The following is a 15,325-nucleotide window of genomic DNA, read 5'->3' as shown; positions in this document are numbered from 1 at the left end:
CGTGCCCACCTCCCAACCCAAGCAACCAGGATTTAAACTCAAGGTCCCAGATGCCAGGGCCATCAACCACTGAGGCTTTCCTTAGAAGTATGACCACTCAGTCATGTCCCACCCTTTGTGACCCCATGGACTGTAGACCCCATGGATTGTAGCCCACTAGGCTCCTCTGTGCATGGGATTCTCCAGGCAAGAATACTGGAGTGGGTTGCCATTCCCTTCTCCAGGGAGTCTTCCTGACCCCGGGATTGAACGCAGGTCTCCCGCATTTCAGGCAGATTCTTTACCATCTGAGCTGCCAGGGGAAAGGACTCTCTAAAGCCCCAGGCCCCCAAAGTCTGGTAGTGAGCAGGTGTGACCAGAGCTCGTAGAGGCCTTGGGCTGCATGGCCCCCAACCCCCAAAGGCACCGTCCAACTTGCCCAGACCACAGGCGAAACAGTGGTAAAACTGCCTCGACTGGGTGCCTGCAGTGTCTCCGGCTGTCTGACCCAGCAGGTCTTCATTCTTCTGTGGAGGCGGCAATGGCCCACTTTACAGATGAGAAAACCAAGACCTGGAAGACTGAGACTGACACCAGGACTGTGGCCAGCGCTGGGCCCAGAGGATGACGTAACACCCAGACTTCTAGCCATCATGCTGCCCTGCCTCAGGCAGGCTCCCAGGCGGAGAGGGGCAGAGTCCCCGACGAGTCACAGGAAAGTGGGCAGAATACACAGGACGGCAAAGACCACGCCAGCGGGCCTGTCAATTCCCAGCGACAGCCCAGTGGAAGGGACACTTCATTGCTTCCATCTTGCTTACCAACAGTGTGACTCTGGGGGCTTCCCTGGTGGCTCAGATGGTAAAGAATCTGCCTGCAGCGCAGGGGACCCGGGTTCAATCCCTGGGTCGGGAAAAATCCCCTGGAGAAGGGAATGGCACCCCACTCCAGAATTCGTGCCTCAAGAATCCCCAAGGACAGAGGAGGCTGGCGGGCTGCGGTCCACGGGGGTCCCAAAGAACTGGACACAATTGAGCGACTGACGCACACAACCTGACTTTGGAGTGTTTCTGTGACTCCTTCCAGCCACACAGCTGGCAAAGGACAAAGCCAGGGTGTGGAGCAAGACCTGCTTTCTACTCCACAGGCTTGTGGGGAAAATAAAGCAAAAAGTAGCACGTTTCAGGACTGACCTCCCCGCTCTGGCCCAGCAGGTCCTCAGCCAAGGACTGCCCTGAGCCCCCGTGGCTCCAGCTCCACCCCTTCTCACACCTCCCGCCCAGTCTCTCCCCGTTTCCCAGCCGCCAAAGCAAAGGAAGGAGGCTCACTTACTGCGTCTGAGGCCGTGCGGGCTCTGGCTTGGGCTCTAGGTCTGCGGGAGGTGAACAGGAGCATCCATGAGGCCGGCGGCCCAAGGGACTCTGCACACCCCACCCCCTCCCCGGCCTCCCCCAGCCCCACACTGTCATTAAGCTCCCCTGCCTGTCCTGCCGGACCCCACCCTGTGGCCACGGCCCACATTCTCCCAGAACTGGTCCCCCGGCCAGCTCTTGCCTGCCCCCACCCTCAGCTCCCCAAGGAGCTCCTTGCCCTCAAGCCTGCAGGAAGTTCCTGCCGGTTTAGTCCCCAGTCCCTCCTTAGGACAGAGGCTGGTTTCACACGGGTCTTATCGGGGCCTTCCCGCCGACAGGGCTCTGGGAGAGGCTGCTCCGGCTGGGGTGACTCCCTGGAAGGAGCTGCGGGGAGGGGGAGCTTGGGAGAAACAAGCCCTGGGCAGTAACTGTCCCCGAAGCACGACCAACGGCCAGTCGCTTCCATTTTCGCCATGCGAGAGCGCACCAGATGCTGCAGGCATGCTAGGAATCTCCAGGGCCCAAGGGAGGCGACGGGACGCGGCTTCCGCCCAGCGGTCTCTCTTTGGTCCCCGCGTCCTGGGGACAGCATGAGGTGGCATCACGGGGAGCTGGAAGCCTCCAGGCGGCCCTGAGCCCCCTGGAGTCCTGCAGACCCTGAGCCGCGAAGACATCAGGCTCCCAGAGCACCTTACCGGCGACGGGGGCGGAGTCCAAGTGGGTCAGGGGTGTGTCTGCCTCTGTCTCCTGCGCTGCGCCTGGGACGGCGGGGCCGGTATTGGTGTCCTCGTCATCCTCGCTGTCGTCAAACTCAAAGGCCTCGCCAGGGTCCTCTTCCGCCTCGGGGGAGGGGCCTGGGCCTCCGGGAAGCAGTAGATCTCCTGGAAGGAAGGAGGAGTTAGCCCGTGGCAGGGTCTCCGCGTTTGTGTTTGGTCCAGAGAGACGGCTGCAAGTGGGGAGCAGCTGGGGTCCAAGTGAGGGCAGGCCCCAGGGACGAGATCAAACCTACGTGAGGGCAAGGGGCTCTCCTGTCTCCTGAGCGGCCTGGGGTTGGGTTGGGACTCTAAACAGACGGGCAGTCGGCGGAGGGCAGGGACAAGCTTCCAAGGTGAGTGCATCTGGGCTCGAATGCAAGGGAGCCTTTGACTTTCTTGCTTTCCATTTCCTTATTTTGTAAGCAAGGGGGAGTTTATTAATGCATCTGCCTGGGGTGGGGGCACACACCTTTGGGTGTGTTTCCACATGTGCGTTTCCATCTGTGCATTTTGCATACATGCAAATGAGCACAGCCAGGCTTGCTGGGCACCCTGAGCTGTGTTTTGCGTGCACAGGGCAGGGAGCAGCTGTCTGGAAGTGTCTGGAGCCTGAAGACAGCCAGTTTGGGGTACCAGGGCACAGACCAGCTGCGGCGGGGCTGGGGGCCGCGCTCCCAGCCTGGAGGGCTTCCCGGCCTCAGAGCCTGCTTCTCCCTCCTGGGAGACCCCCTTCGGGGCCAGGTCTGCCTCGTCGTCCCTCAAAGCTCAGCTCAGGCAGGGGCGGCCCCCTGCCCGCATCCACTCTCTGTCTTTGCCTCCTGTTTTCTTCATCTGCTCCTGTACCATGTGTGACGATTTGTTCTGCCCCCTTGAAGGGGACAGGTCCCGGCCTGGGGTATGTAGATGAACGTCACCAGCCAGGTGGGTAAACAGAGGGTGCGGCAGCCATCAGGGCATCAGATGCGCGGCACCGGATGGCGCGCCCTGGGGGGATTCGGGGGAGAGCGCAGGACGCGGCTGCAGAGAGCTGGAGCGCACCCCGAAGAAGTGCGGTCGACAAGCCCAGCCTCCTGCAGCTCTCACACACTGGAAAGTGCTGAATTCATCAGCCTGAGGGGCCTGGTCTTCCTGAACAGAGATCTTCTGAGGGTCTCACGCCCTGGTCTTTGCTGCGAACACTCCCATGCATCCTGGCTCCTCACTGTCCTCTGCAGATCCTCAGAGCTGCCTGAGAGCATCCTGCAGGGCTCCAGTCCTCAGCAAGTTCTCCAAGTAAAACACAGTTCTCAGTTTTTAAGTTGTGCATTTTTTCTTAGTCAACAAGTAGAATTTGGGGCTTCCCAGGTGGCTCAGACGGTAAAGAATCTGCCCACAGTGTGGGAGACCCAGGTTTGATCCCTGGGTAGGGAAGATCCCTCGAAGAAGGAAATGGCAACCCACTCCAGTATTCCTGCCTGGGAAATCCGCGGACAGAGAAGCCTGGCGGGCCACAGTCCATGGAGTCACAAAGAGTCTGACACGACTGAGCAACTAACAGAGATAACTCAGAAACTTTCACTAAACGGGTGAAGAAATGGGCTCTCCATCCTCAAGGGCATCGCAAGCCCTCGCCTTCCCACCCGTTTCATCTGGCCGAGGCCTCCCAGTCTTCTTCCTTGGAAGACTTCTTTCCTGGAATCTGACACCAAACAGAACCTCAAGTGTTCATTTAGCCCATCTCCCTGGCTCGTGCAAACCTCAGACACGACTTAGGGACTGAACAAGCTACCTTGTCCAAACGCACTCTAAAACCCAAGGACAGAGCGACTGGGTTAAGTCTAAAGCTGATCACCCCTGGGCTGCCCTGAGCAGCCCGCTCACAACCCGTCACACAGTTCAGGGCATGAGGTTTGGGCCCGCCGGGTCCTGTCCGAGTGCCTTTCACCTCTCTGAACCTTCGTCTCTTCCCCTGTAAGGCAGAGGATGAAAGGGCACCTACCTGATAAAGCTGCTGTGAATGTGACCCAAGATGTAGGTCAGGGTTTCTCAGCCCAGGCTGCAAGGTCTCTGTGTGGGGGCCGCTACAGGAGGTGTACCAGCCTTTCTGGCCTCTGCCCTCCAGCTGTGACAACCGAAAGTGTCTGCAGACATTGCCAGCCAAATGTCCCCTGGGGGACGAAACTGGCCCCAGTGGAGAAGCGATGGAGCATACGTGGCTCTCGGCACACTGCCCCAGCTCTCGGCACACTGCCCCTTACGTGTTACACAATGACACCTATTGTACTTTCTGGCCCCTCCCAGCCCGAGATCCCTGAGGACAGGGCTGTCCCTAGATGCCTCGATAAGCAAGTGGGTGGGGAGGTGGATGGAGCAGAGAGGCAAGTGGACAGAACAGCAGATGGACAGATGGGCGTATCTGATTCTGGGAGTCTCTCTGACCAGAAAAAAACAAAAATCCACAGTGACTGGGGCGGGTTTCCAGAGCAGAATATTTCAGGTGCAAGTGTATGAAATGCAAGAAGCCCCTTCGGGGACTTCCCTGGCGGTCCAGTGGCTAAGACTTTGCCTTCCAATGCAGGAGGTGTGGGCTCGATGCCTGCTCAGGGAGCTAATATGCTACGTGCCGTGTGACCAAAGCAGGGTGGGGGGGGGGACATAAAAATGTAAGAGCAATATTGTAACAAATTCAATAAAAACATTTCAAAAAATGGTCCACATCAAAAAAAAATCTTGAAGAAGAAAAAGCAGCAGCCCCTTCCTCCGCTGTGTGAGCACAGTAGAAAGCCGGGGCTCACCCCACCTCCTTGACTCCCGGGGGTGATGACCAAAACAAGACCAAGGAGGCGGGGATGCAGCCCCTGCTCCAGGGAGCTGGGGGGACCCTAAGGCCCAGGCCGTCGGGGTGGACTCCTCTGGGTGGTGACGTGGCCAGGGGCACGAGCTCCTCCCCCAGCGGCGGACAAGCAGACACTCAGGGCCTGCGATGAGCCCACGTGACTCTTGCAGAAGCCTCCCAACCACCCCCGCTTTACACGAAGCCACAGAGATTTCTCGAGGTGTGGCGAAGCACCCAGTCACCAGCTGAAAGTGGGGAGCCAGGTTTGAACCCTGGTCTGCCTTGCTTCCCACTCCGCTCAGCCCAGTGGCCTCCTGGAAGTCTCTCCTGAGCCCCTGTACTCTTGGCCCCATGATGCTGAATTCAGGAGGAGATCCAGAGGCTGTGCCAGAGGCCAGATTAGTAACCTTCAAACGGTTCTCAACCCACTGGTAGGTCATAAAATCAATTAGGGGGCTCCCGGGAAGCTTTTTGCTTTATAAAGCTTTTTGCTTTATGAACTGCTTACTGAAGATGTTTTTTAAAATTTTATAACACTAATTCCCTAGTGGCTGTCGGTAAAGAATCCGCCTGTGACGCGGGAGACCCGCCTGAGCACAAGAGACCTGAATCGGATCCCTGGGTTGGAAAGATCCCCGCAGAAGCAAACGACAAACCTACTCCAGGACTTGCCCAGAGAACTACACTCAGAGGAGCCTGGCGGGCTGCAGCCCATTGCGTAGCAAGAGTCAGACCTGACCTGACGGCTCAGCCACCACCACGCTATTAATAAACTCACACATGGTTTTACTTTGGAGGCTGCTGTTGACCCTTCCGTTCTGGATTTATGCACTCAGCACACACATACATACAGTCTGTAGCGCAGACCCTCCCAACACTCACCCCTGCTCACTCCCCTGCAGCCGTGTGGCCCTCCTTGCTGGGCCACGCCAGCGGCCGCTCTGCTACTGCCTCGGGACATTTGCACCTCAGTCCTGGGGTCCAGGCTGCCCTTGCCCCAGGGAGCATCTCCCGCCCTCGGGGGCCTCCACGTCTGTTTACCACCTGTCACCTCCCACCAAGGCTTCCGGGGGACCAGAACTGCCCACAGTGACAGCTAGGGCTCCTGAGGCGCCCTGCCTGCTTCCCTTATCTCTGCGGCCCTTATCAGCACGTGGCACGTTCTTTCCCCATCTTTCTGTCTGTCTCCTCTACTAGAGCGCACGCCTCCTGAGGGCGGGTGTTTCAGTCACTGTGTACTCCCAGCATCTGGTACTGTGCCCAGCACATGACAGGCACGGAACAAGGACTTGGTGAACACACACGTACGCTCCTATCAGCAGGTCTGTGGGCTGCGATTATAAGCGATTTAAAAAAGACTGGAATATGGCTTCCCGGTGGCTTAGTGACGAAGAACCTGCCGGCCAGTGCAGGAGACACGGGTTCAGTCCCTGGTGCGGGAGGATCCCACGTGCCGTGGAGCTACTGAGCCCGTGCTCGGGAGCCCGGGGGCCCCAGTCACTGAGCCCTTGCACAGCCACTGCTGACGTGCTGCTGGGCGCCCTGCAGCCGGCGCTCCACAACCCGGGAAGCCACCGCTGCGAGAAGCCCGGACACCCCGGTAGCCCCGTGGCTGAGAGTCCGCCTGCCGATGCGGGGGCCAGGGGCTCGACCGCTGGCCTGGGAAGATGCCACAGGGCAACGAAGCCTCTGCACCTGCAGCTGCTGAAGCTCGACGGGGCCTGTGCTCCGCAAGGAGAGAGGCCGCTGCAGGGAGGAGCCTGTGCCTGCAACTAGAGGAAAGCCCGCACAGCCGGGAGGACCAGCACAGGCGTGAATACGGAATAAATAGGATTTTAAAGAGAGAGAGAGAAGCCCACAGGCCAGAACCTGGGAGTGGCCTCGGCTCGCCTCAACTAGAGGAGAGCCCGCACAGCCGGGAGGACCAGCACAGGCGTGAATACGGAATAAATAGAATTTTAAAGAGAGAGAGAGAAGCCCACAGGCCAGAACTTGGGAGTGGCCTCGGCTCGCCTCAACTAGAGGTAAGCCCGCACAGCAAGGAGGACCAGCACAGCCGTAAAGAAAGAAAATAAAATACAATTAAAAACTGAGATGCCCACACGCCAAAACTTGGGAGTGGCCTCGGCTCGCCTTAACTAACTAGAGGAAAGCCCGCACAGCCAGGAACAGCCAGCAGAGCCGAAAACAAATAAATACAGAAAGTTATTTTTAAAAATACTGGAATAAGTGACCACGAAGTCTCTGCCCACGACTATTTCTGGGCTACCAGAGTCAGACCTGTCCTGACCAAGGAGGCTTCAGGGCCCACGGTCCTGCCCACTTGAGTCCGCTGGGCGGACGGTGGGAAGGATTCCCTCTGCACGCAGCCTGCACCCCTGCAGTGACTAGCCTGGGTTCAGACCCCAGCTCTCCTATATACTGGCTGCTGGGTGCGAGCCGGCTATCTCACCCTCAGGCTGCAGTTTCCCGGCCCGTCTAACGCGAACAGCAAGAGTAACTGCCTGACAGAGCGCTGGGAGGAGGGATACACCGGCCCGCACTAGGGCAGCCGGAAGCCCGGGGCTCGCAGGCTGAGCGCGAGCGCCTCTCACGACCCGGCTCTGCTCGTCAGCACTGTCGTGTGGTTACCCCTGTCGCTGTGTTCACTCACTCAGTCGTGCCTGAGTCTGTGCGACCCTCTGGACTGTAGGCCTCCACGCTCCCCTGCCGTGGGACTCTCCAGGCAAGAGTACTGGAGTGAGCTGCCATTGCCTCCTCCAGGGGATCTGCCCAACCCAGGGATCAAACCCGCATCTCCTGTGTCTCCTGCACTGCAGGCGGCCTCTTTACTCACTGAGCCGTCGGGGAAGCCCCAGCAGTCATCGTGATGACTGTTGTTATTGCTTTGAGTCATATAGCCCAGGCCCTGACCCCAGGTGGGATGGAGGCCGCCTCCCTATCCACAGACCAGGCCCAGCCCCAGGCAACCCAGCCCCCAGGCTGTGTCCAGGGACTTAGGTTACTTTTCTATTTTCTCTCTTTGTTGTTGTTGTGGTTGAGTTGCTAAGTCGAGTCTGACTTTTTGTGACCGTCGGACTGTGGCCCCTCAAGCTCCTCTGTCCAAGGGATTCTCCGGGCAAGAATACTGGAGTGGGTTGCCATGCCCTCCTCCAGGGGATCTTCCCCCCGCAGAGGCCGAAGCAGCATCTCCTGGGCCTCCTGCATTGGCAGGCGGGTTCTTTACCGAGCCAGCCGAGTACAAACAGCAGGACTTCCCTCGTGGCCCAGCGGTTAAGGGTCCACACTGCGACGCAGCAGATGCAGGGAACCGGTCAGGGAGCCAAGCTCCCACACGCTGCAGAGCAGCCAAGCCCGTGCGCCATGCGACCGAGCCAGTCGCCACAACGAGAGAGTCCACGCGTCACAACAGAAGCTCCTGCCTGCACGACAGAGAGGCCGCACGCCGCAGCAAGACCCGATGCAGCCAAGTAAACACGAAATTAAAAAAAAAAAAAAGCAAATAGCTTCGGTCAGCCCAGCAATCGTTCAGTTCAGTTCAGTTCAGCTCAGCCGCTCAGTCGTGTCCGACTCTCTGCGACCCCATGGACTGCAGCACGCCAGGCCTCCCTGTCCATCACCAACTCCCGGAGTTCACTCAGACTCACGTCCATCGAGTCGGTGATGCCATCCAACCATCTCATCCTCTGTCGTCCCCTTCTCCTCCTGCCTTCAATATTTCCCAGTATCAGGGTCTTTTCTAGTGAGTCAGTTCTTCGCATCAGATGGCCAAAGTATTGGAGTTTCAGCTTCAGCATCAGTCCTTACAATGAATATCTAGGACTGAATTCCTTTAGGATGGACTGGTCAGACCATATAGATTGTACAGTATCCAGTGAACTGTTCCCAGGAGCCCCTGGGCCAGAAGATTGAAACAAAAGTGAGACACAGTCCCTCAACATCAAGGAGTTCACTGCAGGGCGAGGCAGGCAGGTCTGACCAGAGGAAAACATAAAACCCCGAAGACTGAGTCAGTGCTAAAGAGAGGAGAGGCTTGAGCCCGCCAGGGCCTGGGGCACAGCTCTGGCACCAGGCTGCCCCTGTACGGGGCCCGAGAGGGTGAGCAAGGGCCTGACAGGCTCAGGCTGGGGGGCGGCTGGGGCCACAGCAGGAGCAGAGAGCAACAGTAAGTGGCCCAGTCAGAACGGAGACGCGACTGAGGACGACGGGGTAAGAACACGGCTGCGGGGGGGGGGGGGGTGAATTTATTTGGGAAGACGGTGCAAAGCACTCAGAGAATCAGAAAGAGTAGCCAAGAGCCTGCTTCAACCAGATGTCAGCCTGTAACATCAGATACACCCACCAAACGCTTGCTTAATGAAACTGAGTTGATTTCATCATAAGGTAATTCTGCTCTCAGTTTGCACGCCTGGCCCCTCGGTGTGGAGGAGAAAGGGTGCAGGCTGCTGATGACGAGGAGCGGGGACATCCTGGAACCATGAATCAGGAAATGCCCTTTCCCCCAGACTCTGTTCCCAGGATCCTGAGACCCAGGCAACCAGCCGTGGCGCCTTATCAGAAGGAAAGTCAGACAGCCCATCATCCCTGGGTGACTGAGAGCTGAACTGCGCTCTCCCCACCCAGACAGACGACGGCAGGACTGGGTGGAGCCACACACACCTGTGATGTTCCTGGACATTCCCCTTCCCCGCAGAGCCAACCCCAGTGAGCCCCCAGCGAGTCCAGGGGGCCGGGACCCAGGAAGCCAGCCCACGCTATGGAGGAGGCGGGCCCACCATGCTGGTCCCCTACCCTGCGGAGGCGGGCCCACCATGCTGGTCCCCTACCCTACGGAGAAGGACACGGAGGTTCAAGGGGGAAGAGATTCCTCCTGGGCTCGGCCCCGGGGTTCAGAGCGGGGCACGGGCAGCCGGTCCTGCCAACGCCCCAGTGATGACATTTCCCAGGCAGTGAGCCATTGATTAGCACACTCTGGAGCCCCACCTATACCTAAACCCTGCAATCACGGGAGAGGCTGTCGTTATTAACACCACGCTTGTGGGCGATGAGACAGCCAGAGAGACACCAAGCCACTGGGCTGGTTGGACTCGAGAAGCAGCCCTTGCTCGTTACCATTCTGCCGTCGGCCGTCCCCCAGGAAGAACAAGAGGACGGGAGGCTGGGCCCAGTGGGACAGACGGCCTCGAGCCCAGCTCCTCCGGGGCCCAGATCTACCAGCACCATCCATGCCCCCAGTGTTAGGATCGCCACGTAAAACTACAGGACATCAAACTGAATTTCTATGAAACATTTTTTTTCAGCATAAGTATGTATTTTTCCTTTTTTTTTTGCCGACTCTGGCCACCCCACCACGGCCAGATGGCCCGGCTTGGGAACCTCAGCAGATGGAGGTGGATGGGCAGCACCCCCAGCCCCTACCTCCTACTCTCAGTTCTTAGTTTTACCCCCAACGACGCCACAGTCCCAGGTTCTGCCCATCTCCCCAGGGGCCCTCAGGTGGACAGGTGAAGAGTCTCCAGCCCCTGCCCAGAGCCCACTTCCTATCATTTCCCTGCTGCAGAGGCCACTGGCCCAAGGCATCCAGCTAACCACTCGTGGGGCCAGATCCACACTCAGGGTCAGAGGCCCTGGGTGGACGCCGGGCAAGAGGACCGTACCTGCGGCAGCCTGTGGAGGACGGGAGGAAGCCATCAGACGGGGCCCAGCTCAGACCAGCACTGTCCAGCCGCTCGCCTGTGAAAAGAAGGCCAGGAATCTGATTAGAGGGCGTTCAAGGCCAAAGTTCCAGCCACAGAGAGGGGTCACCGGCTCGCGACCGACGGGTGCACGCCAGCCGGCCGCTCTCGGCCCATTTCCCAGCAGCTTCGGGAGCCCAGGACGGCGCAAGCACGGTGAATCATTAACCCGCAGAGAGACCAGCAGCTGCAGGACGGCCACCCACCACCCGGCCCAGGCCTCCCTGTGCCCAGCCCACGCCGCCAAGCTGGGCTCGCAGGTGGCCCCTCTGGCCGGCAGGGGAGCTCCAGCCTCGGATGCCAGGATGGTGCTCAGCCCCCGCGTTCCAGAACCGGATCAGCCTGAAGGGTCACAGGCGTGGGCCGGACACTTCCTGCGCCCGGCTGCCCGGTCACCATGGGTGCCCCAGAGCCACCCCCGCCCCACAGGCCCCACCGAAGGCCGTCCACGCTCTCTCTCTCTCTCTCGTCTCCCCCTGCGCCGCCCCCGAGCTTGGCCGGTGGGCATGTGGGTGTGAGGGAAGGAAAGGGCTTCGTGGACGCAGGTGGCTCCAGATCGGGGCAGACCCCAAGTGCTCGGAGCAGGGGGCAGTATCTCCAGGCCTGACAGTGGAGGAGCCCGCCACCGAGCCGCCAGAGCCTCCTCTGGGCTTCCTGGGCCCTGGAGCAACCTTGCCAGGCGCGCCCAGCCCGAGCTCTCCCCACTCCCTCTCTGCACCCCTGAGTCTGAGCTGGGGGCACTTTGTCTAGAAGTCCCTGAGGAGGAGGGGCTCAACCCTGGAGCGAAAGCTCCAAACCCTCCTTTTTAATCAGTGCCTGCCGCAGACTGGCTGCCTGCCTGATTCCCTTTCCAACCCTAAAGCCTCTGTTTACAATAGCGGGCTTTCTAAATAAAAATAGAATGCACGCAAATAGCAATTGATTAATAATAGCAAACATCAGTGCCTACGATACCTCAGACCTTATTCTGAGCACTTTACAAATATTAGTATCTATTCATCCAAATTAGGACAAAAACGAGGCCCAGAGGGGATAAGTGAAGTAGCCCAAGATCACACAGCTGGTGACCGGCAGAGCCAGGGCATGAATCCGGTCCATGGACCCCCGCGTGTGCTCATTATATAACCACTGTGTCCACTGTCTCTCAAAGTCCAAACAACACAGAGGCTGAGGCTGTACAATGGAAGTCAGTCTCTCAGACTCCCCGGGAGTGACCGCCGTTACACGTTTCTGTGAATCCTTCCGGAACTATGCTGTGTGCGCACCAGCCTGTCCATCTGTGCAGATGCCTTGCTTCATACCGAAGGAAGCACACTGCACCTTCCCTGCGGTACAACCACTTTTTTCAAAACTCAAGTTTAGTTTATTTACGGCTTCTCCGGCGTCCCTAGGGGTAAAGAACCCGCCCACTAATGCAGGAGACTTAAGAGACGCGGGCTCGATCCCCGGGGTCGGGAAGATGCCCTGGAGGAGGAAATGGCAACCCACTCCAGTGTTCTTGCCTGGAGAATCCCACGGACAGAGGAGCCTGGCGGGCTACCGTCCATGGGGTCGCAAAGAGTCGGACACGACTGAAGCGGCTTAGCACACACACGGTCTATTCACGATGCTCCGGTGTGCGGCAAAGTGACTCAGGCACACGTGTGTGTGCACACAGCCACACACATCTATTCGTTTCCAGATTCTTTCCATTATAGGTTTTTGCACAATATCGAATGGGCCCCTGTGCTATACAGACTGTTTATGTATTTAACACACGTGCGTGCACGTAGGTCAATTCAGTGGGGTCCAGCTCCTGGCGATCCACAGACTGTGACCCACCAGGCTCCTCTGTCCATGGGATTCTCCAGGCAAGAGGACTGGAGCAGGTAGCCATTTTCTCCTCCAGGGGATCTTCCCAACCCTGGGATCGAACTGGCGCCTCTTGCGTTGTCCTCTGCGCGCAGGCGGACTCTTTGCCCCGAGCCACGGGGAAGCCCCTTTTACACACAGTAGCGCGTCAATCTCAAACGCCTGATCTAGCTGTCCACCCCCGCTTTCCCCTTTGATAACTGTAAGTTTGCCGTCTGCGTCTGTTTTGTTAAAAAATTCATTTGTGTCAGTTTTTTAAGACTTCACATGAGTGACACGACATACTTGTCTTTCCCTGTCTGGTTTACTCCCCTCAGCAGCGCCTCCTTTTTGGCCACGTGCACTATGTGGGGACCTATCAGGAGCCCCCCAACCAGGGACTGAACCCGCAACCGCCGCAGGGGGACAGCAGACTCGACCGATGCCTCGCCCGGGAGCCCTAGCAACCGCTGCTTCTGCTGGAGAAGCTCCAGGGTCACTTCGGAACAGCAGGCGCATCAGCATCGGCCTCGCATCTTAATGCCTGCAGACTGCTGGGGGCGGTGTCTCCCGCAACTGACATAATCCCGGCGTGGACGCCGAGGTTGTTTCCAGGCTTTGATGCTATAAACCGTTCTCCACACACCTGGCCTTGAGCCATGGATGCGTGAACCTGTGGGGCACCCTCCTAGGCGGGATGGGCTGGGTCAGAGAATTGCACTTTCCATTCTGATTAAAAGCCAACTGCTTTCCACAAAGTGCGTGACTGCGTCTTTCAGTCCCATGCTGAAAACTCTCAGCAAAGGATTGGGGAAGATTTAAGAGATGTGGGCTCGATCCCTGGGTTGGGAAGATGCCCTGGAGGAGGAAATGGCAACCCACTCCAGTATTCTTGCCTGGGGAAGTCCATGGGCAGAGGAGCCAAGGTCGCAAACAGTCGGACACGACTGAAGCGACCTAGCACACAGCCCAAGGCGCAATGATTAACTCGAGTGGCCAAACAGACATCTGTTTTCACTTCTCTCTTCCCCAGGCAAGGACACACGCCACCAAGCCCCCGGCACACCCAGAGCCCGCGGCGACCGTTCTGTGCGTGTGCCAGGGCTCAGGGCGAGCACGTGAGGAGGGCAGGCTCAGAGCAGCCAGGGGCCCTGCAAGAGACCCTCCTGGCACAGCAGTCAGCACAGAGTTCAAGGCTAGCTACCTGATACCGCCTAGGCCCCACTGCTCAGGGGCTATCATACTCGGATGAGCTATTTAACACCACCTCTGGGCCTCAGTTTATTCATCTGCAAAATGGGGATTAAAAAGGACCGACTTCGTGGGGTCCTCAAGAAAATTAAGAGTAAATACAGGTAACACTCTTGGAAGGCTCCTTGGGACCCACCATTCTTCGGCTGTCATTAGCATCCAGGGCACAGGCTGTGACGACCCAGCTCTGCCTTGGGACCCAGGCTGGAAGTGTCTTCCCCACTGGCAGGTGAGCTGAGCCTCAGTGTCCTCGTCTATAAAGTTGGGGTCCTGGTGCCTCGCCCACGGGACTCCCAGCAGCACCCGAGCTCAGCCTCAGAGCCCTGGCAGGCTCGGTCGGTGCCAAGATGCCCGTTCTTAATATCACCACCAAAATGGAACCAGTGACTGGGACCACGTGTCTGGATTCCACACCCCAGGAGTGCAAGAGACCCTGGAGGAGGCTTGGGGGGAACCCGAGGGCTTCAAGCGGCGGGAACCTGGGGGAAGTCAGACCCATCTGCAGGCGGGGTTCCACCTCATCTGCGCGGTGGGACCTCAGGCCTCCCCTTGGCCTCCCAGGGCTTCGGGCTACATCTCCGTAAAGTGGGCAGGACAGCCCCCGCCCAGAGGACGCCACAGGCTGGCAGGGCCAGGAGCGGGGCATGGGTGTGAGCGTGTGGAAGAAGCAGGTGAGGCTGCTTGACTAGTTCCTTGCTTAGTTTCTTAAAGGTCTCCCCTGAGCTGCGCGTGGCCTGGAAGCTTCAGGGAGGGAGGCTGAGCCAGGAGAAATGTGCTGTGATCCCTTAAAACGAGCCTCTCTCTGAAAAGCGACCCAGAACCTTCCTGCCGGCCGGTCTCTGGCAGAAGAGGCGGCCTGGCTGGGGAGGGAAGTCGACTGAAAACCAAGAGCGGCTCGGATGGCCCACATCCAGGGGTTCCCCTAAAGCGCAGGGAGGGAGGGGCAGGGGGAAGCGCACCAAGGGGCCTGAGCAGTGCTCACTAGGGTGCAACCTAGTGGCCTCCCCACTCTCCGTCCATTCTTCTGAATTTTGGAGGTCTTCTGCAGCGAGCATTACAAGCAGGGAAGATGAAGATAAGCGTTCTCATTTTTTAAAGATTTTTTTGATGTGGGCCATTTTTAAAGTCCATTGAATTTGTTAGGATATTGCTTCTCTTTCACGTTTTGGTGTTTTGACCGTGAGCATCTCGGCTCTGAGCTCCCTGACCAGGGATCAGGCCCCCAGCCACCGCCGTGGAAGCCAAAGTGCTAACCACTGGGCTGCCAGAGATGCCCCAAGCATTCTCATTTTCAGAAAGGCTAAATAACATCACAGGTCGGAGCAGACAGTGGCCTCAAGGCGGCGCGGAAAGGGTGGAACCCGTTGGTGGATCAGAGGTCACACCCCAGCTCCGCCACTCGCCACCGTTACAATCTAGCCTCTCCCCCCGCCCGCCCCGCGGAGACCTGCGCCCCTGACCCCGGGGCTGCGGCACGCACGGGTGTAGCTCTCGGCGCACCTGGCCACCGTCGTCATGGTGCCGTTCACAGCCCTCCGCGTGGGTGGGCGGGTCAGAGGAGACTTTCTGCTCTTGGGGGTCATCGCTCTCTCAAAACGGCCGCCAGCA

General features: G+C 58.6%; 1 protein-coding gene across 1 annotated transcript in view; it reads right to left on the bottom strand.

The window, feature by feature from the left end:
• LOC108637086 (rho guanine nucleotide exchange factor 10-like protein) overlaps positions 1,312–15,325 on the bottom strand; it is a gene marked incomplete at its 3' end in the record, with an annotated part of 50,690 nt that continues 36,676 nt past the window's right edge. The window contains 3 exon segments of the mRNA XM_018054718.1: positions 1,312–1,351; positions 2,027–2,212; positions 10,559–10,634. Coding sequence (XP_017910207.1) covers positions 1,312–1,351; positions 2,027–2,212; positions 10,559–10,592 — 260 coding nt within the window.

This window comes from Capra hircus, chromosome 2 (genome assembly GCF_001704415.2).
Source record: "Capra hircus breed San Clemente chromosome 2, ASM170441v1, whole genome shotgun sequence".
NCBI lineage: Eukaryota > Metazoa > Chordata > Mammalia > Artiodactyla > Bovidae > Capra > Capra hircus.
The sequence above is the reverse complement of the archived record's forward strand: the minus strand, read 5'-3'. Positions and strand labels throughout refer to the sequence as shown.